Genomic DNA, 24,549 nt, shown 5'->3' on the forward strand with positions numbered 1-24,549 from the left:
CTTTCAGAAACTTTCATCTTAGAGTTATCTGGGGTTTCCAATCTCTGTACTAAATATAGTCTTGTAGATTCTCAACACATGCAGTTCTTATTTAGGAATTTCTGGTTTATTACATCCAATTGACATCTAAATTCATTCCGACATGCCAGTCAATGATGATTACTTTAGACCTATTTACTTAATTACCTATGGCCAATGAGTTATTAGCTTGGGGCTTGTGTACATAATGTGACTTTCTGTAACATAAAGTGAAACATTCAGGACATTTTTCCGCAATCAGGGCTAAAATATATAAAACATATTGTATAGTTGACACAAACTATATCAGAAACCATTTCCTTCATTTTACAAAGATTTTATTCATGATCAGTTTAGATAATATGTGCGTAACTGTTATAGGCTTTGCTCCATTAGAAACTTTTTTCTTGTGGCAGTTGAGTATGGATAATGTTGAGAATTTTTTTTCTTTAAGGACCATTCGACCATAGGGGTAGGATCAGAGATTTTGTGTATCTGCTTTGACTTGGGTATAACATGCATAATGATTAGCACTATACAGGTGACATAGGTCTACATATAAGTGGTACATAAACAATTTTTGGCTTTTGGGGACACATAGTTGTACATTAATATCCAATCTACCATGTACAGTAGTAATCCCCAGGGGTACATCACTTAGCCTTGAATCTGATATATTTATCAGCTGGAGTTCATACTAGCTGACAATACTGTATCTGATTGCAGTTTTTATAAGCGGGAGTTGAAGCTAGTTGATTTAACCTTGTCATTGATACAGTTCTCAGCTGGAGTTGAATCAGCCTCGTCCTTGATACAGCACTCAGAGTTGAAGCTAGTTGATTTAACCTTGTCATTGATACAGTTCTCAGCTGGAGTTGAATCAGCCTCGTCCTTGATACAGCACTCAGAGTTGAAGCTAGTTGATTTAACCTTGTCATTGATACAGTTCTCAGCTGGAGTTGAATCAGCCTCGTCCTTGATACAGCACTCAGAGTTGATGCTAGTTGAATTAACCTTGAACTTGATACAGTTATCAGCTGGAGTTTATGCCAGATGATATAGGCCAGTGCTGTCCAACCTTTTTGACACCATGTGCCACTGAAAAATGTTTTTCTTGAAGCCGAGGGCCGCAGCAGAAAACTGAAAAGCAACAACTATACAGCATAGGCAAAAATTTTATTCAGATTCCACTTGACTTAACCTTGAATCTGATGTAATTATGAGCTTGAACTGATGTTTGTCCATTTAACCTTGAATCTAATATAGTTATCAGCTTGAGTTGATGTCAGTCCACTTAAACTTGAGTCTGATAAAGTTATCAGCTGGAGGTGATGCTAGTTAAATTAACCTTGAATCTGTTATAGAACAGAATAGAAGTGAACCTTTATGTGGTATTGAATATCTGAGACTACAAGCAGGTGGAATATGAGAGCAAAATAATGCTTATTTATGTCAGGTAGCATTGTGTGAAGAGTAGTTATTAAATGTTTTACAGTATAGACAGATTTATAACCAAATGGGGTCTGCATTACTATCGTATAATGTAAAATAAAACATCAAAACTACATAACATTATAAAGACGTGTGTGTGCAAATTCTCCATCAACATTAAGGGGTAAATCAGTAAAATTAGTTACACCCTGAGTGAACCCCAGCGGTCATTTTCCCAACGGTCATTTTCCCACAACAAAATTACCAGACCCCACTTTATTACCCCACCCCATATTCTGATTATTTGACAGACAAAGGTATAATCAGTAGTGTTGACGATGACAGCTAAAATGAGGCGCAGCACTATACTATCAAAATGACAAGAATATGACCTTATATGTCTGAGTTGTAATTCCCCTTTTAATAAAATGATACACACCCATTTAAATATCATAAAATGTTTGAAGTGAACTTTAATTTTTCTTATGTATGTGTTTTCTACTTTTCGATTTATTTACCTTTCACCCAAATCACATCCATTAAAACTGCACAAACCGGGTTCGAAACCTGGCAGAGTCATAGCAAAGCCTTATAAAAATGGTATTCGCTGCTGCCTTGCTTGATGCTCAGCTTTAAGAGGTTAGCGCTAGGACTGGTTGGCCTGGTGTCAGGGCAATGCGACTGAGTGGGACATGATGTTATATTTCTGCGGCATGATGTCCCAGTGACTGGAATCACTAAAATCTGCCACACTGCAGACAGCGTAGTGATATGACTGAAAATTGTTAAAGCTACGTTAACCCCCTCCCACACATAGACACACACACATACACAATAAATTTAAGTTTCTCTGAAAAATAAACATGCTGAAAAAAATTTACTGAACATTTTTGCTATTATTAATATTGTTGTTGTAAAGGTGCAAAATTTTGTAGATATTTTTGCAATACAATCTATCTTGGTCAGCATGATAGGTAACCATTAAGTCTGACATATAGTCTAGGCTCACCATAAATTGGTAGCTTGTGACAGTTAACCTCTCTTGTTTGGAAGCATGATTGGATTTTAATTAGGACCTGCTAGGATAACGGTACAACAGATATGCTAATGTAGGGTCAAGTGGAGGAAATGACAAAGATGAGACAACCCAGAGATAAAGTTTGGGAAACATTGGGCCATTTGAAATAGGTGTATTAAAATGATATTTTACAGAATAGTTATTAATAGAGGCAGACTAGAGACAATTATTCTGACTTCAATGGGAGTGCTAAAATTTTGGTGGTTAGAGAAAATTAATCCCGACTAACTAATCCAGTTTGGATTAAACATAATGTTCAGCTATTGGGGTTTTGCTTTTTCAAAAAATTTATTAAGTGCATGTGATGTCTGTGTTAATACACATATTATTGTGAGGGTCAGTTTTTTTTATTGTATGTGAAGGTAAAGGGTCACCTGGCAACCAAGCCGCAACAATCTCTCTCTTTTTCTCTCTCTCTATATATATGTAACTGAAAAAATTGTTGTGTTTGCAAAACTTTACATGTCTGTTTCTATTTTACATAGCTGTAGAAACAGTCATGTAAAGTGTTTCAAACACAATGGTTTTTCTGTTTTATTTGCTTGTCTGGTCTATGTTTTGTATTTTCCTTTGAGAAAGACTCATTAAGAGTTGAATGTGCTCAGGCTAGTTAGATCCTAGTTTTGCACTGTTGTTTTCATAACACTTTAAAAACAGTTCTCAATTATTTAGATTTTGTTAAATTTGCAATTTTTTAATTCACACAAAATTGTTTTGTGAGTTTTTGCATACAACCTACAAAATCTAGCATAGGATGATTGATCTCAAAGGAGTAAAGTAAATGTCAGTAAAGGCTTCGTTAAGTTTTGTTTGTAAGAACCCTGTTTCTTTTTACTGGTATAGGGTTTTATCATAATCTTTGTATCATTTTCAGCAATAAAACATTTTTAAAAAAATAACTACATTTTTCAGTATTGGTCAAGAGCATGCATAAGAACTGTGAAGGTAATTTCTAAAGCTTTTTAACTGAAGATAAAGTAAAGTATTGGGGATGAAACTTTATGGTATGTTTCTATGGCAATGTATACTTCTTTGTATGTATTTGAACCTATTTGTCATTGGGCTGTCCCATTACATTTATACACATCTGAGGACATGTATGATTCACTATTAGGTAAGACTTATAATTATTGCATATTATTTGTTTAAAAACTTTGTCTTTAATAAATATTAATCCATAGTTTTTATTTCATTTTAAAAAAATAATGGTGACAAACTCCCTTAGTAACACGATATGAATGAATAGATAACTATACTTCCAGATTACATTAAAAACAGCCGGTAATTCCCAGGATGACTGCAAGTTAATTTAAAATACATACTTGCATTTTATACATTATCCACACATTACGTTATACTACCTATGTGATACAAGAATGGAAGGTAAACTAGGTGTGTATACGGTTTTCCCACAGGAGGTTAGCGAGGGCTACAGTCAGAATTAGGTTAACCATTACATCGTCTTCCGCCCAATTACTTTAAAAACCTGTTATAGTTCCTTGCATATATTATCTTTACTTGACTATGTTGTCATCAATCTTCATAAATATGCAGAATTCTTATTTTAATCATTCTATTTCAGGAAAGAAATAATAATTGTTGAAATAATAAGATATATTTATTACGAACGATGACGATTGAGTCCAGGTATTCATCCGCGGAAGTTTAGTATTATGGACTATTTATTGAACGCCAGAAGTTATGAGGAGAAGCTTGTTGGTGGCCATTCCAGTTAAACGGAGTTATTGAAATTTCGCTGAATATGAATGACTGGATTAACTTCAGGAAAGCATATGGATAAAATTACAAATTCAGACTATGATACACCCTATATTAGGGTTTTTGGAGTTAAAATAGTGATTAATATCTCGCCGTTTGTCCCGGAAGTGGAGGTTTAATTGGTGACCGTCTGACCGAGATTTTCTCATGTCTTGCTATTGAATTATATAATGTCTTAGGGTGTACAAATTTTAAGTTGTCCTATACGTAAAGGCATTTTATTTATTTTTGAAATGTTTAAAAACGATCGGTTATTTCCAAACGTTTAATTCATTTCCATTGGCTGTGCATACAACACTGAAACGCACATTTAACAGCTTGAATAAGTTGTCATCGATTGAACGTAAATCTGTTAATTCATTACATTAAGAGGACGATGCGTAGTTTGACTTGTAATTATTATTATTAATTTGAAGACGTTTGCATGTTCTAAGAATACGAGGATAATACATTAGTGACGCGAGTCGCTAAATATGTTATAACTAGTACCTAGTAATTATTTCTGAGGCAGAGCTGGAATCTGCAGTAGTATGCAAGTGTTCTCCCAGGAGACTGAAAAACCCGTCAATAGCTGTGCTCTGCACTTGTCTCACAGTGTATTTTTATTTTTGTACCTTAGTCTTCCATTTATAGCTGATCTTTGGAAGGACATTTTAGTTTCAGTTGTATGTTATAAATTGGTAAAGTGACAGATGCAACATGAATAAAAATTTGCACTCAGCATTATCTTCAGTGAATGGAGATATGCATAGTAGCAGGAAAAAAGAGGAGCAACATTTAGATTATCAAAAATATACAAAACCCATAAAATCGAGAATTTTATTAAAGCCAGGAGGGGAGATGGGCCCTAAGTTCTCAAATATTTCTCGTTCACCGGAACGGAGCAAGAGTGGAACGCCACATTCTAGATTCAGGCATGTGGTTAATAGTGGCCGAGATAGAAAATGTATTTCTGATGACGTAACTGCCAAAGTTCAAATTTTTGACACCAAAGAGAAGTCGCCAAGTGGTTTGAAACAAAGCACTGAACATGTAACTAGTGGACTTAATTCTGTTTCTTTAAGTAAAATTGGTAGGGCTTTAGAATCCCCAAGGTCAAGATCATACAGTTTACCTGCTGATGCAGAGAATGATCTTTTGGATCCTGTTGTGACTGGCATTTTTTGTGAAGTAAAGCAGGATAGTATGTCTAGGACTATGACTAGAAGAGATGATAATAGATTTAGTACATGTGTTACCAATGGAAATTCCATTGTAGTGAGTCAGCCTGTGATTGTCAGTTCAGATGTGACAGAAACTACTAAAGATATTAAAAATAACAATTTACCACAAAGTGCATGTGATAATGTTGGTATAACTACTGAAACTTTAGATCCAGTGGCAGTTCTTGAAAGTAAGCTGAACAGAGTGCCAAAACCAAATAAATCAGTACCAATAAATGAAACCACCACAGTTTTGCAATCTTGTGCAGAAAGTAAAAGTAAGCCAGTAGACAGTGGGGTTGGTGTTACTAGTGTAGTTGGATCAAGCAACAAAGTCTGTGATGATACTGTAAATAGTGTGCACCCTAGTGAACTTGGATCACGAAATGTAGATTCAGGTGTAGATGTTAAAGTAGATTGTTCTGTTGATGAAAGCTTAGTAGGCAAAAAAGAATCAGAAAGTGACAAGAAAGAGGGAGATGGAGAAAGTGAGAAGAAGGACAAGGATGGAGAAAGTGAAAAGAAGGAAGGGGATGGAGAAAGTGAGAAGAAGGAAGGGGATGGAGAACTTGAGAAGAAGGAAGGGGATGGAGAAAGTGAGAAGAAGGAAGGGGATGGAGAAAGTGAAAAGAAGGAAGGGGATGGAGAAAGTGAGAAGAAGGAAGGGGATGGAGAAAGTGAAAAGAAGGAAGGGGATGGAGAAAGTGAGAAGAAGGAAGGGGATGGAGAACTTGAGAAGAAGGAGGGTGAGGGAGACGAAAAGAAAGACGCTGAAGAAAAAGCTGTAGCAACATCAGAGAATGGACTATTCCTGAAGTTCGATGTAGAGATTGGTAGAGGTTCCTTTAAAACAGTATACAAGGGTCTGGACACTGATACAGGAGTGGCAGTTGCATGGTGTGAATTACAGGTAATTTTGACAGTTGATTCACAACTTGAGACATATTTGTGTAGCAAACAGTGCATTATAAATTGTTATAACAATGAATAATGACAGTAATGTCTAAAGGACTTGATATTTGTCATATTTACATGTATAGAGCAGTAATTCTGTTTGAAAGCTGCCATTGCAGGGCAGGTTATTTGATCTCTCAGAGTTATGTGGGTGTATTTTTGCTTTTAAAATAATATGAGTTAAAAATAGAATATGTTGAGCAAGTGTGTATGTATATATATATATATATATATATATATATATATATATATATATATATATATATATATTAGGGCATAACCGATTAGCATTTTTCTACTGATTTCCGATTCCGGATTTTGGGCATGAAATTTTTCCGATTCCGGATATGATTCAATTAATCGGAAATGCTAAATTAAAAGGTTTTTCAAATTAACTTTTTAAACCGTGTTACACACGTTTTGCATATCACACCGATGTCACAAGGGGAAGGATATGGCAGGACTATAGCAAAATGCAACGAAGTTCAAAGCCACAAAGAATCCATGAAATTTTTTATTTTTGTAAAATGCACTGAAACCAGCTGCCAGTTCCGACCCATTCTTTGTTCAACAGTTAGTTGATCTTGCCGCCAGGCTTTAATTTTCCCGCCTTAATCATTTATGTCAGCAAGCGGCCAGTTCCATCCTGTACTTTATTCAACAATTAGTTGATCTTGCCGCCATGCTTTAATGTCGCGGTCAAATAAAAATAAAACGGGCTTTTGTTTGGTCCTATAAAGTTGGCCTCTTGTGGCGACTTAAATAAAAGCAATGAAATCTGATCGATTCTTGCATTTTCCAAAGTGATCGGTGATTGAAACAAGTTTATTGTGCTGTGAAAGTTTCCTTATTAACTTTATTTATATTTACGATTGTAAGAATCATTTTCTTTTAATACCTCATTAGCATGTGTCAATGTATTCAATATTATGCCTTCATTATTGAGGATGTTGACATAAACAGGTTGGGCTGTATTATATATTTTAATAAATTTAAATCTTTCGGTCTAACTCAAGTATTATCGTTTCACCCCGTTGTGTTGACCATATTGGACTTTTCTGACTTCTTATTTAACTTTATTAACGCACTATCGAATGACACGCAGTGTTAGACACGGTGCTATAGAAATTCAACTTTATTATTTTTATTATCCGAATCGGTCGTTCCTGCCTTGTCCGACTCCGATTAATCGGAAGTTCATACTATCCGGTGGAATCCGATTTCCGGATCAAAAGTCGGTTATGCCCTAATATATATATACATGGCTTGAATTTAACACAAATTTCTTTGTAGCCAGAAGGACTAGTATATTGAGAAATTTACTAGTCCTGCCATTTTTTACTTGTCCTGTTCACAAAACAATGTCACACAGCTTTCATGTACTTTTACTAATTCAGTTTTAAAGTTCGAACAACCTGCAACAAAACTGGATGTTTTCTGTGTGTTTTTGCAAATTGCGTACACCAGTTACACCACATAACGTTCAATTCCTCGTCATAATTCAGCCATTCCCTGTCTTTTGTCCATTTCTTCTGAAACTTTCCATTATGCTTTTCCCTATCATAAGAATTATTCCTCATCATTCTCATTCAACTTTTGCTTTTTTCCGGTGGCTGAACACCTTGTATCAAATGTCACATTTTGCGTGTCTTATGAGGGAATTGTGCCTTGTTTTGAAATACGAGATGTTATAGTATAGCTGACACGAATTATTTAAAGCAAGAAAAAGAATGGCAGTGTCCTTTATAAGAAAGTCAGAGCAAGAATAACGTAATCATAATAAACTGATTTAATTCTTATAATTATTTCGATGGAGATATAAAATACGTAGTTTCCTGTTTGTGACTGTTGGAGCATTTGGGTAGTGAGCAAAAAAAAAAAGGAAATTTAAAAAAAAACGTAAACTAATTTCTGTGAATAGTTTTTGCCATGTTCTTTTGTGTGGTATACAGCTTTGTAGTTTGTTGCTGTGGTCGAGTGAATAAAGTGTGATACCATGTCATTTTTTCATTTGATTCGTTTTCAGATTAATTAGGATCAATTACCAAACTTCATTGTTTATGACGGGACCATAATTTGCACTGTTAAGTGCAATGCACAAATTCGGATGGATTTTTGTTATAGAAACGCACCTTTCCGAGGCAAAAATTGACTTCATCTTTTCATGCTAATATTTTATGACTGTGTTTACAATGGCCACTGCTTTGATTCTACAGAACATCTGCAAAGTCAAGTCCTTATGAGGGAATGGCATAAACAAATGCTGACTATTGATAACCAAAACTTAGTAGCCCATTGGACTATTAACATTATGAGAGTTACTAGTCCGACGGGAAATCTGCTAGCCTTGGGCTAGCGGACTACCGCTAATTTCGAGCCCTGTATATATATTATATATTATATATATATATATATATATATATATATATACACACACACACACACTAAAGTATAAAATAATTCTATTTCTGTTTAGCATATCAAATATTTGCACAATAATGCATAGTTGGAGAGAGAAACCTTTTCAAACATTGGTAATGGTTATGTAAATCTCAATGTCTGCTTGTCTGTTTCTTGCAAAAATGCTGTTCAAGTGATTCCCTTTATTCAACATAGAGAAGTCGTAAACAAAAGTTTGCGCTATGACTAACAAATAATCTCTGCTATGACTATTGAGATTTTACTTTTGAGATTATGTGGACTTTGGTCAAACGACTGCTGCTTTTAAATCTATTGAGAACCATGGATGTAATACCATTGATGCTATTTTCAGATTAACCTGTATTGAGTGTACTTACGCCATGTGGTTAGAGCCGATTTTATATCATTGAAGTGTTGATGAATCACAATTTTTACTCTTGAAATAGTGTATCACACTATAGTATACTGCAGGATTTTAGTAGAATGAACATAAACTACATGAATGTTGCCTTGTTGTCTTTCCCTTTGAAGGAAGTAAGCAAGGTTCCCATAGAACACAAATAATTTTTGGGACTGTTCGAGGTTTTACTTCTACTAATGAACCTGAAGAACTCATGGGATGGTGTTTTGTCTGATTACATTAGCACAAGTTTTTGTTATTGATACTAACCCAGAACTATTTGGTGGATTGCCATAAAAATGTAAACTCATACATTCTTCCCAAGTTCAAGTTTGTTGCTGCTCATACATACAGTGGCCATCTTGAAAATCTCTTTGTTGCTACTACTTCTGAACTGTTTGGTGAATTGCCATGAACATTTACATGTGCTCATACACACACACACATGCTCAGGTTTATTGCTGTTCATACATCCAGTATGGCTGCTACAGTGGGCCACTTGAAAATCTTGTCATTGCAACTCCAGAATTGATGGTCACATCGAGTGCTTAAAAAATCTGATATCCTGTGGCCCCAGTAGTTTTAGATTGGGCCCGTCCTGTATTCTAAGCGATGTGCCTGTCAGTTTTTTTGAAAAAGATGTTAATTTGCTTGAGGAAACATTGCGCTGTTATATTTTTGATTAGTGTGTGTGAACAGCAGCAGTGTTTCTTTGAAGTCAGACTTTACTGCATATATAGAATGCAAAACGTGATTATATAATTTGTCGGAATAGTGTTCCAGTCAGACATGATTTTTCTCCGTTTTAAAGTGGAATTCTGCTTTTCTCCTGACTTGAATCAGATATTTCTTGATATAGTCTGGGTTTTTTTTATATCATCTCCGAACCTGTCTTTTTTTGTTGCTTTTTGAAACAATCTGTTTGGTCCCATTCCGCAATTACTCTTGTAACGTATTCATTACATATATTAGTGAGAGAGACCATGACACGAGAAGTTTAGATAAAGGTTTAAAAAACGTATGGAAATGGGAATGGCTGGAGCGAAAAGTCTAAGGAAATTTAGTTTATAAGAAAACTGAACGCTTGAGGACTGGCATTTTGTGACCTCTGCTCTACGTTAATCGTGGTTGGAAGAGTTAGGAATGGCACATACAAAAGAAGCTGCATATGGAGAAATTTAAGCGCAGAAGGCATCTGGAAAAAGTGCAGTTAATTATATAAGAAGAAAGATTTCTTGCATGAGAGAACAGATGTAGCTCTCTGTCAGAATATGCGCACTGCATGTTGCCAATACAAGCACCGGCTTGAAAGGAAAAAGGCTCTCATTGAGAAGGAAAAGAAACAATTGTTCATTGAGCCAAAAATGGAAGGCTAACAAATCTTTGCCAAAGCCACACAAAGAGCTTGAATGAAATATCAACAGGCTGTGTCCATTTGAGAAAAAGACAAGTGAATGTATGGGATTATTTGTATATAGTTGATGTACTTGGGTTTTTATTTTACAGATTTGTTATGAAAAGAGGGGCGTATAATCTATTTGCTGCAAAAATTGAGAATTTTTTTGGACCTAATTACAATGTGAACACTGACATGCACATGAAATAACTTAAGCACCAATGGTGTTGGAGAACAAATTCATGTGACAATAAATATTGTGAAATTATTCAAGTTGAAAGTTTTTGGTAAGTTTGTTAGTTTTTCAAATGATTACTTTGTTATTATGAACATAAGTTGTACCAGGAGCAGTTTTTTTATGACTGTAAAATGCAATTTTGGCAGTGGACCTTCGGCCTCCTGGATCTGGGGTGCTGCCCCACGAGACCTTATTGGAGGAGGACCCCCAAACCACCCTTTCAAATTTTCAGTTTTTTTGTTGTGGAATACCAAAATCATGTCTGTCAAGTGCAGTTGATTTTTTAAAACAATTTAGGAAGCAATAACTATCAGCAAAGCCCAACAGAAACAAATATCAGAACTCTTGACAGAGTTTGCCAGTGTAGCGATGAAACTTGCATTACCATCAAACCCGTTTGAAATTTTTTTTTTCATGTGCGAATGAATATACAAAAATTTTGGGAGGCATGCCATGACAGCATTATATCCGAATTCGCGTTATAGCGGGGTTGCACTGTATATCCCTTTGCAGATATGAACATAGAAATTAAACTGCTTGTTAAATCCATTTTAAAGGAAATTTTGTTTTTGTCATTTTTTTCTTTTGCTTGATTCAACATTGTTAATATCAGAAGCAGATGACATATGTATGTACATCTATAGTAGTGCACACACCCCTTTGCTGAAAATGGACTTGTCCAGGATATGGAAATGGATCTTGATCATGTCCGTCTATCATATTGAAAACATTCATTCAGCATGAAACGCGAGGAAGATGACTATGTTATGGGCCACTCTTATCACAGTCAGGTTACAAGCTATAAATCAATGAATGAATTGACTAAGTACCTTGCATTTTTTATCACATTAAAGGTTTCCATTATTGAAATCAGTAGGGAGGTACAACAAGCGGGTTGGTATAGTCAAGAGGTTGGGAAAATTAAGAACTCACAGCAGATTTCAGCTCTGGAATACTTTAAGCCATTGCTGGAAGACCTGCAAGCTACCAATGCCGAAGCATTGTTTGCGAGTTTTCTCGTTGAACACAATGTACCTTTATCAGCTGGAGATTATGCTAAACATTTGTTCTGACAAATATTCCCAGACGAGAAGATCGCTTCACGAATTCATGTCAAAATTCACTAATTTTATCCCTATTTTCACTATTTGTGACCCTGGAGGGTTGGCAGCTATGGATTATGTCAAGAAAATGGGGGACCAGAAGCAAGACCTGAGGCTGAAATGATATGAAATCAGCATCACAGAGATATGTGCATATTTTGGAATATACATCATCATTTATGTGTGGATAATGACTGTTTTGAGAGGTACCACTCTCAACTTTGTAGTATAAAATGGAAATATATGAATAACAGACACAATACAAGGTAAGCTGAGTTTATTCCCCACTGACAGTTTCTGTAGTCAGCCTTGATGATGCTCTAGTATTCAGCCTAGGAACCAGTCTCATTAGTCTCAGTAACTGATATGATAGCACTCAGCAGTAGTGAAACTGTACAACAGCTGTAGTATCTAAACTTTTAATGTAACTTAAAATTTTTTTCCATCATATCGCTATGATCTCTGCAGTGTGGCAGTATTAGTGATGTCTAGCACTGGGGCACCATGTTACAGACATGTAGCATGATGTCCCACCCAGTCACATTATCCTGACACCAGGTCGACCAGTTCTAACACTAACCTCTTAATGCTGAGAGCCAAGCGAGGTAGTGAATGTGCACGATAGACAAACATTTGTGAGCCTTACTTAAGGTTCTTCCTGAGAGCCAAGTATTATGGACGGTGATTACTTCGAGATAATTCATGCACCTTACTGTAGCTACCCAGAGGGACAAGATAAGATCAGAATTATATTGATGAATAAGCCAGAAAATTGCATAATTTTTAACATGATCAGTTTTTAACCATTGTTTGGTTTCCCAACTGTGCATTCACATTGGGGAAAAAAATGTTGTCTGGCATTAACTTTTAATTCCCCTAGGCAAGTGATTTTTGAATCTCTGGATGGATGGTCATATTGACTTAGGCTTTTAATGAACATTCTTTGTAGTGTGGTTGGTCCTAATTAAAAAATGGTGCCAATCTGACTGCCAAGATGACCACCATGCCATGGTGGGTATCTTGAAATATTTTTTATTGTTGCCTTTGGAATTGATATCATTTTGACATTGGGTTTTATCAGAAAATTTATTACAATGACCAGTCAGTTTTATAATAAAGATGGTGTTGATCTGACATCCAATATGGCTGCTTTTTCACCTATATTGATAGTCTTGTTGTTGCTAATTCTCCTATACAGAAAGTTGTTGTTGCGAGTTTAACACCATTTTTCAGCACATGATATGCTATATATGGCAGCCAGTATATCTGGTGTAGGAAGGACCTTGGAAAATCATGTGAAGAATAACTAACATGGGCAGGCAAGCTTTCTTGCATACTGACACTGGCCGAGCCTGAGATGCAAACCCACATGGACAGAGGTGAGATGTCTAAAATTGAAAGGCAAGCGGTCACCCAGGACCCCATTTGAGTTCCACTGTGGCCATCTCGAAAATCTTGTCTTTGTTTGCCTTGAATTTTGGATGGTCATATCATAATGAGATTTTCATCAAAAAGACTTTCTTGAAAAATTCTACTTATTGTTTTTCCTTCTGTTTGGAAAGTCATATCATACATGGATTTCACCATACTTCAGGTATCTAGTAGGTCCTAAAGTAAAACTTGCTGATCTGACATCAGATATGGTCACTGTAATGGCTGTGTTGAAAATCTTCTTGCTGCTTCTCCAGAATGCATGGTCCTATTGACATGGACTTTCTGCAGGAAGACATCTTATGATCTCAAGTTGGTCATAAATTAAAAGGATATATTTTGTCCAGTATGGCTGCTGTCATGTTAATTTTGAAAATCAAGTGGCTTTTCCTTGAATACATGGTCATATTGACAGAAGTAATCCAAGAGCAGCAGATGGTTTTAGCATACTACAGTAATAAAGAAGAAAGGGTCTTCTATTGGATTTCTGGATTTTTTTAAATACAATACCTTGAATTTAAAGGACAGACAGGGACTGTCACTGATGTTTAAAAGACATTATTTTTGCCAGAACTTTAATGTCCTTGTATGGTCTGCAATAGCGGGCATGGGACCAACCGTCAACAGCAGTACTCAGATCAACAAGAACAAGAATGATAGTACAACAATAATGTTGATGATAATCATAGTAAATTAGTATTGTCATTGTTGCACATTGGGATAGTGGATTTCCATGAATATTTTGCCCCATCCACTAAATGTTGACTTCTATGTGCCGTTGAATTTTTTAGAAACTTGTACCTTGCAGATCACGCACAACAATAATTTTTATCAAGCATGGGGCTGTCTTGAACCCGATTGATACAAATTAGCATTGTGATATAAATTAGCATGTGGTGGTATTATTACCATATATTATTTGATTTGTGTTCATGAAGTTTTTGATTATTCTCTGTACATGTAGTAAGTTCTGTAATGTACCTACGCTACCTCATTGTAGTGATTCCCCTGCACATGGTTGAATATAATATTTATCTTAATAATGAAACCTTAATTGTTTTACACATCTGTTGAGATACAGTACTAAATTGAGATTCTTTATAGTAAATAATTGTAGAATTCTCTTTTTCACTAAGGTTTATATATGCCGAGTCAGATCAAAGTTGTAGGGCACTCCCTTTAGTATTTCTCATTCATTATTGTACTTGCTTACCGTAACCATGTAGTAATGAAGTGACTTGCAAGGGTAAAGATCAAGAAGTAGTGGATTGCAGGAATCCCATAATGTCCCCCATTATCTCCTTTGTTGAAATGATAATAATAACCATTTTTCTGGTAGACACATGAGCTTCTTGGGTGATTCTATGACTTATGAATATATTACATTTTTTGTGTGTTAGAAATTTTTTATGACACAGTTGGATAGGTATTTTTATGGTTGAGTCTGTGGCCAACCCTGCATGGGGTTCTATGTATTTTTAAACAAGGTAGTTGCTGTATTAATGTGCACATTATCTTTGGAGGGAAGAATAGAAAATGTTTTAGCAAAATATTGATACCAGCCCAGTGTTAAAAGCCTGTAGGTAATGAAGCAATATACTTGTATACCTACATGTTAACCAGACCTAAAAAGCATATACTGAAGTAAATGTCTATTTTTAGGTTTACCAGGTAATACCATCCTCAAACAGATGTTTCCTATCATTTTCAGCTATATTCATCCTCCTTTAAAAAGAGTTCAAATTCATGTCTTAAAAATCTTGTCGGATCAGTCATCTTAACCCCCAATCCCACCATTTATCATAAATTACAGCAAAAAAGTCTTTAAACTTAACAAAAGTTGGGAAGGAAGGAAATGATTTGTTAAAAAAGTTATAAGATTTAAACTGTTCTTGAAATAATCAAGATGTTTGGTTTAAACCATGTTCAAATATTCACTTTAGAAATAAGAGGTACCATCCATTAATTCAGTCAATGAAGATGCTTGTAATTGCTTTCTTTTTTTTGGGTACTTCAGGTATTCAGGCCCTGCAAATTTCACTTCTGACTTGCTGGTCCAGGACCAGTATGACCCTACACTGACCAGGTCCGTGAAGCCAAGGACTGGTCTAACAGCTTAGGCTGATACGTGAATATTTACTTCAGTGCATTAACATTAACACATGACTAGAAAAAATAACAAAATTAATAAAAACTCAAAAGTTGAGACAATTACTTTATTGCTTATGCAATCATATAAGTATTTTACAAACTTTAATATTTTGAAATTTTCAAATCACAGGATTGTACCTTCTTTTGGTGGATCCTTTTTGAATGTCAGTGCTATAGTTAATTAATTAAAACTTCAAGTTTAAAAGTTATTCAAACAAATACCAAACACAAATAAACACATTTGCAATTCAAAGCTCCTTCAGTGAAACAGTTTGGAAAACCATTAAGCCAATTAGACTCCAGTTGCCTAGTGGTTAGAGCGTATGCCTCTGAAGTGGGAGGTTGTGGGTTTGAACCCTGGCCAAGTCATACCAAAGACTTAAAAAAATGGTACTAACAGGTGCCTCGCTAGGCGCTCGGCATTAAGAGATTAGTGTTAGGACTGGTCGGCCTGTAGTCAGGATAATGTGACTGGGTGGGACATCATGATACATGTCTACGGCATGATACCCCAGTGCTATACATCAATATAAACTGCCACACTGCAGATATCGTAGTGATATGACTGCAAAAGTATTAAAAATCCTACTCACATACATTAAGCCAATTAGAAGCCCTAATAGTAATTACTGTATTCACTTGGCAGATAGCCAGAGTTTCTTCTGACCTTTGTCACCTGATTTTTTATATAGATATTTTGACATTGTTGTCAGATATCTAATGTGAGATGGGGAAAGTCAGAGAAAACAGACTACCTGACATTGCTCTACCTCTGATGAACATTGCCATGGCCTTAGGAGTGTATGTATCAAATGCTGTGTGTTCTCAAGAGAAGGCAGTCAGTGAGCACTGGTCTTATCAGGACAGAAATCAACCAGTTCTGGTCCCTATGACATGGTAAACAACTGATTATGCACTAACCATTGTAAATGTTCAGGGAATCATAGTCTTGATTGAGAAGTATATGTTTATTTGTTCATTTACTATAAATAACCTTTCAGGTTAAAGTAATATACTTATGGCTTGTTTCTTGTGTAATCAGTGTGTCAATAATAAAATTGAATCTGCCTTTGAATAAGGTGCTTTAATGATTGGCAGACTCCATGTATGACGTACATGCTGAATAAACATAAATGACCTCTTGTCAACTCATGGTCAGACCTTTTTCCAGTGATCCTGTGAAGTTTTAACAAGTTTATTTTTTTGTCATAATTTCCATCAGTTTTGGACCTGGGTTTCTTTTCTTCTACAGTGCATATCTTGTGGCATACAAATTCACTGTGGTTGATTCTTGCGGCTGCTGTCTTCATGCAGGACAGTGGAAAGTTGATTTTAATTGGATTGGATGTTTTATTGGTCACATACCTTGGACCGGCATAATTTTCACGCCCTGGTAGTGATGTGATACATTGAACAATTTCGATTGTAACTAATCTAATAACAGCATTTGCATGTGGCACACAAATTGATTAGAGGGGGAATGAAGAGCAGCAAGCTTGCTTTTTTAAGGCAGATTTGAGAAGTAAAAGCATTCATTAGATAAAAATAAGTCTCCATTGAATATTGGTGATCAGCTGGGTGCTGGAATGAATTGAAGGGCAAAGCTGAAGATGGTCTGTCATTGCATGGTATTGACTTCATATCTTTATAATGGTGACATCATGAGATCTTGTGTTGCACCTTTTGACTGAAATCAGTTGACCCATGAATGTTGCCACTCGTCATTTGATTAATTTGCATACATGTGAAGACTGGCTGGTTTCACATTTTGAGGGAGAAATTACCTGGCTCATAATGTGTTGAAACGTTACTGTTATCTGGTTTTAATGGAACCCAACTATGTTTAGGACCAACATCTTTCAAGATTCATTATTATTGCAATGATTTGGCATATACAACATTTTGCACCTCAAGGCTTTAATGAAGGCTTCATTCAGCTCTGGATCTGCTTTTAGATGGTTTTCTTTCACAAATGACTCTTCTCCATGAGCTTTTTTTAACTTGATTTGTCTTGGATATCGTTGCTACTGCAGCAGCAAGCTGGTATCAATTTGTATTTCCAATCACATATTACGTGGATAAGACATACTCCTGTTATTCAGTTAATCCATTATGAATTTTTTCTTGTGCTTGTGACATGTTGAATGATCTAAAGAATTTAAAACAAATTTAGTTTAATTTTGTCTTTCATGCATGCATCTATTGTGCATTATCTGTTATAGTAGCTGTTGGTAGAGCATCAACCTTTTAATTTAAGGGTTGTGTATTTTTTTTAAAACCCCAGGTCATCCCAGATGTAGTCAGATCTGCACATGATTTTTCAAGGAACATGTTGCAGTCAAAGCCTTACAGATTTGTTCATTGGATGCCAGTCTGATCCAATATGGCTGCCATTGCTAAAATTTAGGGTTGTACAATAATATTAAATACCGGTATGTTGTGCTATCAAACCGACAATACAATAATCATGATATAACTTTCTTATATTGATATAGTATGATATTGATGTAAATTTTTATAAGAAGTAGCAGATGAACTATATTATTATTATGAATTAATATTAGCCATAATTTACTACTTCTAATTGCTTCTGATTGACAATGACCTACTGAATTCCATACCTTTACCTCTGGTAATCCACTTTAGTATCATTTCTATTTCCTTTCCTGGGCAGTTGCAGCATGGGTAATTGGAAGTTACATATTTGTGAATCTTCATCCAGTTTGAAGCTTTAATTTCTCTTTGTCAGCAAATAAGCACCTTGTTGACATTGATGACTAACTGAAAATGACCTTGAGCTACAAGCATTTCAAGCATGACTGAGTTTGACCTGGTGAAAAATTAAAAAGAGTGACCTGCCATATGGACTCATTTTGCATTAAGAAAGAGTAAAAGGGATGGGAAAATTGATGATGTGATTGCTATGTGCTGACTATATGATGCTCATGTAAAGTTTTCCGGTGGAACCACAAATCTAACCTACAACACAATAAAGCACCATCCTGGGAAATGTGGTAATTACAAGATAACAGACAATAGATCATCAATTCCTGCTAATGCGAGTTCATCATGTGAAGATAATTCAGATCTTTCTAAAGCTAAAATGTTGCAGCCAATCCAGAGAACCGTAACAGTGCTCATTGGTGCAAAGTACCCCTAGAAATCTTCTTGTGCTTTACAGATAACTGAAAAGGTGTGCAGATTTATCATAAAGGACATGCGTCCATACTGAATGGTGGATTTGTCAGAGTTTAGAGAACTTTTACATGCACGTGACCCCCGAAATAATGTTCAGGTGGAAAGCAGTTTGCAGAAGTGATCATTCCTCAGAAATATGCTCAGGTCAAGGCACTCATTGTGCTCATCAGTTTCAACCATTTCCGTTGCCATGCCTCTTCATGCCTTTCTTCCTTAGAATTCTCACTGAAAATTTAAAAAACTAATAAAACATTTAACAAACCTTGAATTATGCACACTCGTGCTAATATAATGTATTTCCTAAACATTTATTTAACGATTCTTCAAAAGATATACATGATATGGTTTAAAACAATCCGCACACAAATGAACATTACAATGAATACACATATTCAAAACTTCACGGCGTCACTTCTGTTTACTGCACTGTTGACATCTTCCCTTCTTTTCACCATTCTTAGGATAGTGGCCTCCTGTGTTTGTGGCTAGTGCTGCTCTATCACTTTCCTGGTAGTCTCCAATAAGTAGTTTTGCCAGATTCATATTAAAATCAACCAATCGATGTGCCTTTATCCGTCTGTTCTTGCTCTGCTTGACATGATGTACTGATTCCCTCATTAGTATGAATCCATTGGTTACTGCAATAGCAAACAAAAACCAAAACAGGTACAACCATCATTTTTTTGCTGCTCTGTATGTACTGTACTGTGTTCTCAGCTGGTCTGCCGTGTCTGCTCCCTTCATGTTACTGTTGTACTCTGGCACGATAGATGGCGCTCTGATGTCCCTGACTTCTCCATTTTTGGATTTGCACTGTACTGTCCTCTCTATGGCTGCTGGATCTTCTGCTGTTGATAGAGTGTACATGTGCTTCTTGTCCATCCAAATACAGGCTGTTACTTCGCCACGCTGTACTGTTTTAAATTCCCCTTGAACCTTAATGTCTCTTTTATTAAGATGCTGTATGGGATATCCTCTTCTGTTAGATCTTATGGTTCCACGTGCATATGCAACTTTCTGTAGAAGCTTCTTGAATAAATCGGGACTGGTGAAATAATTGTCTACATTTACTATGTGGTTTCTTTCCCAAATCTTTTCTGTTAGGTCCATAACGACACGTGTTGCTAATCCAACTTCTCTGGTACCTGCATCCTTACCTGTATAGACTTGAAATTCATTGGTGTAGCCATTTGTTGGGTCAGCCCTCATCCAGACCTTGATTCCATACTTTGTTGGCTTGGCTGGTAGATACTGGCGAAAAGATAACCTATCTCGAAATTTTATCATGGCTTCATCTACACTTACATTTTGATGATGATTGTAGTTTTCTAAGCAGCTGTTTTGAATGGCATCATACACTGGCCTCACATGATGCAGCTTGTCATGACCTTGTTGAAGCCTGGGAGGATTTCTATGACTATCATTTATATGAAAATATTGTGATATTTTATCAAACCTATCTCTCTTCATTACTCTTCTAATACTTAGGTTTCCAAATAGGGCATCTGTTGACCAGTACATGGCTGTCTCAGGGAGCTGAAGAATACTCATAAAAATTCTCCTCCCCATCCATGCTTTAATTTCTCTCTCTGTAACATCTCTCCAGTTTGGATTTTTTTTCTCCACCTGCTTTCATCTTGCATAGAGATTGGTCTCATCTACAATCAACTGACCGAGTGGTCTAAAGCGCTCTCCGTTACGGATCACTGTCATCTCACCTCTGTCTGCGTGGGTTTGAGTCTCGGATTCGGCCAGTGTGGATATGTGAGAAAGCTTGCCAGTAGCTTCTCGAGGGTCGGTGGTTCTTTCTGGGGATTTTCCGGTTTCTTCCTCCACCATTAATACTGGCCGCCATGTATAGCCTATCGCGTGCTGAAAAATGGCGTTAAACCCAACAACAACTACAATCAACTGAAATAAAAATGCTGGAAATAAAGCTCAAAACAGTTAAATTCATTAGCATCAGGATCTAAATCCGTTGTTGGCCCGGGTGTTGGTCCTGTGTATTGCCAATGCATGTTCTATTGTTTATGATCCACCGATCAGCTATTCTTTCATTTTCTTCTTCTCCACCCTCTTCTCCATCTTCTTCAACATTCTCATCACTACCGCTGTTATTTCAATGTCACTATCGATCTCGTCTGATGAAAATCCAGAAGATTCTCCGTCAGAATCCGTCAAGTAAAAGTCTGCTCCTAGAGGCTGATTCTCGTCAGTTGGCATCATTTTAAAATCGAAATATTTTCACTAAATCAACTGATAATGAAGTGAATTTTTTTCCCTTTGTTCAGCAATGTGAGCTCTATCTATGTAAGCTAAAATTATATTGGTTAAACTGCCTGCATTAGTAGGAAATGGCTTTAAATCAACCAATAGTTTGCGCCGATTTAACTCGTCGAGCGGGAGAAAGGCCTTGATAAATACTGCCTCTCAAACTCGGTGTTCAGGATACAAGCTATGCAAACTCAGCCACTTTAGCAAGGCACACGGGAGATCAGGGAGGTAAAGTACGACTAGTATACTCGTCACCAGGGGTTAATTTGTTAAGAACTATAGCGTGTTTCCGTTGATTCCCTCGAATTCAAATCCTCTTCAGTGGTGGAAAAATCATGAGCAGTGATTTCCTAGTTTAGCTAGGCTTGCTAAATCCTTACTGTGCATCCCAGCAACAAGTGTCCCATCTGAGAGGGTGTTCTCCACTGCTGGAGATATAGTAAATGCACAATGTTCAGGGGGCGCTTACCAGTTATTATGTACTTTTGAGAGAGTGACTTACGTAAGGCGAAGTTGTTTGCATTTAAAACATGCACAATGGAGAGAATGTTGGCATACCTCTATGCTACATTAATGTAATGTGGATGATATTTCTTTGGATAATGTACTTTTGGAAATTGTACATGATCTAAGCACACTGCTAACTAAAATGACTGCAACCTTGTGCTAAAAAATCAGCCTGAATTATTCTAAAGTATACTATCCAAAGCAGCTATTAAAATAGGGAAAATGAATTTTGTCAGGCTAGACAATACCAGCTTCTGAAAGTGCAGTGAATGAATTACCAAATATATAAAATGTAAAAAAAAAGTTACTGGCTCTTTTTTACACAATTTACCTCCGAAGTTCAGGAAGTGAAAATGGCCAAGTGGAGCTTGCACTTTTTGAAAGATGCATATCTGGAGTAAGGCCAAGCTGTATACTCTATAACCCATATTACACCTATCAATCATACATCAAAATAAAGGGAATTAAAGGTTCTTTGAATTATACCTAAGATATACAAGGTCTTTTTTAAATGGCCAGTATAACTAGTGAGGAAAGCCGGGGGAAATCTTTTTTTTTAAAATTCTAACCCTACGTGAAACTGTAAAGCGCCACCTGAGCCCTAAAACCAAATCATGTTGATGCTCTTATCTTTTTTTTAAAAAATGTTTGAAGTAAGTTCCATCATGTGATTTTCAAGGCCATTCAGTTTGAACTACACTGGGTAAAGTGGCAATGAAAAGACCAATCTGCGGTTTTATGCATTTTATGTTTATCCAAAAGTAAACCACAAACTGTGAACTGTTCAGACAAAAGACTATTTCTGTGTTAGATTGCAGCTACTGTAATGCATTTTATTAATTTTCTGTATTGTTTTTATGTAATTTCATAATTTTAAGTAATTTTTTGCAGTTTGCATTCTTTTTATTTCAGTAAATTAATGGTAATCTGTAGTTCTTTCTTCAATCAATATATTGCAATAATGTTGAATAATATCACAGTATGATTTTTAATTCAGTACTCACCCCTACTAAAATTAATAAATGATCATGTTTGGGTATTTATTGCTGTTAATTTTGAGCAAATTCAACAGAAAGTGACCAGGCATTAAGTAGCTTTAATGCCATTATTCAGTATGCAATAGGTTATACATGGCAGCCAAATTGTTTGGTGGAGGAAGAAATGGGGGAAAAACTCCTACCCACAGGAAGCAATAGATGAGCTTTCTCACATACCCATGATGGTTGTGCCAAGGCCCACGTGTTGTGTAGACAGGAGTGAGATGTCAGTGATCTGTCATAGTGAATGCCTTAGATACCTGGGCCTTTCAGATTTGTACAAATGATGCCAGTTTGCAGTCAAGTATGACAACGTTTCCAAACACCCCTGTCCTAAAACTTTTATTTTATATCCAATATGGTCATCTAGGTGGCTATCTTGAAAGTGTTATTTCAGAATTATATTGGAGATTGTGTCAGAAGTAAGCAGTCAAGAAAGAAGAAACTCTTTTCCTGGATTCCAGGAAATTTTGTTTGATCAGTAGTAAACCGAAACTTCTGTTAAATGGTATGGATTATAATGGATGTGTGTGTTGGGATAATAATTATGAAAATCTTTATTAGAGAAGAAGAGAATTTTTCATGTTATGTAATTTCTTGTTACATGCAACAGCTGACCCAAAATTAATTAATGGCTGCTATATTTTTCATTTTGTACTTTTAGATGACTATCAGGGGTTGTATATTTGCCTATGAATTTCTTGGATGCAGTTTTCTGCATTAAAAAAAGAATTTCTCCAATTACGTCAGTTATTGTGATAAAAACTGGTTCATAAAACTTTACTTTATATCATAAATTACTAACATGGGTTTTCAGAGTTATGTGAAATATTTTGTACAAGGGGTATGGACTGTAATTGAATTGTGCAACCCTTTACAAGTTGTGTATTTGTTATTTAGGACAACCTTGACCAACTTTATGAATGGGATCAGTAAGCTTTAAAGGGGAGATATGTTATTGACTTAAGGACAATACTGAAAAGTCTGTGCGGTGCAACAGACTTGGCTCTGTGTCAATTGGCAGGGTTTGTTTAAAAATACCTCAATACAGTGAGGTTTTTGTATATATGCAATGTTAAACAGCTGTAAGTTGGTTCCTATCTCTGACCTAGTTCAGGATCTTAACTTTTAACAGAGCAAAGTGACCTTCCCTTAATTCTGTTCCTTTTCTTTATTCCAATCATGGGATATTTTGTCTAATTGTGGTACATAAATTGAGATCTTATATCAATTAGAAATTTTGTAGCAACGTCCAGAAAGTAGCATCAATGCGTGGGTACGTGGGAAAGCCTGCAAGTAGCTTCTCATGGGTCAGTGGTTCTTCCCTGGGTTTTCCAGGGTTCTTCCTCCACCAGTTATACTGGCCACCATGTATAGCCTATCTTGTGCTGAAAAATGGCGTTAACCCCTAAAACAACAACAACAACAAAGAATCACTGCACCTGTTTTTTGATGGAGTAATGGCTTTGGTGGGCTGTGGTGATGGGTAATTTATTAGTTAATCGGAAAGGAAGAATATGCTGATCTTGACTGAATTGTCAGTGATGAATTATGCAACTTTTAAAATGAGCTTTTTCAAAATTCTTTAATTGAAGTTTGTGATTTTTGTATGAATAAAGTGATTATAGCTGGCTTCCAGCTTATGTTGAAACCCCAGCTTTATAGAGCTAGGGATACATACAAATCCTTGTGTCCATGTATTCCATTTGGCCCGTGATTTTTTAAAGTAGAACTAGTCCTACATATTTGGATGGATTACTTTGCAACTTGGTAAATACTGCGCTTATCATCAGAAGATGTGCATATTGATAAATTACTTTGTTCATGCAATTTTTATACATTAATTGTTCTTTATTTTGGAGCCTTGTGTAGTCTAAGATTGTGATCTTCGGTTTTCATTGAAACGCCAGTTTGTACTGATTACATCCATC

The 24,549-nt window shown here is 36.0% G+C and overlaps 1 protein-coding gene across 1 annotated transcript in view; it reads left to right on the forward strand.

Moving 5' to 3' along the window:
* The first annotated feature begins 4,217 nt into the window (after positions 1 to 4,217).
* Positions 4,218 to 24,549, forward strand: part of LOC149803871 (uncharacterized) — a 30,222-nt gene continuing 9,890 nt past the window's right edge. The window contains exon 1 of the mRNA XM_089953683.1: positions 4,218 to 6,418. Coding sequence (XP_089809809.1) covers positions 5,006 to 6,418 — 1,413 coding nt within the window. The 5' untranslated portion in view covers positions 4,218 to 5,005. The remainder of the gene's footprint in view (positions 6,419 to 24,549) is intronic.

This window comes from Sinohyriopsis cumingii, chromosome 3 (assembly GCF_028554795.1).
Source record: "Sinohyriopsis cumingii isolate HCF-2022 chromosome 3, ASM2855479v2, whole genome shotgun sequence".
NCBI classification, from domain to species: domain Eukaryota; kingdom Metazoa; phylum Mollusca; class Bivalvia; order Unionida; family Unionidae; genus Sinohyriopsis; species Sinohyriopsis cumingii.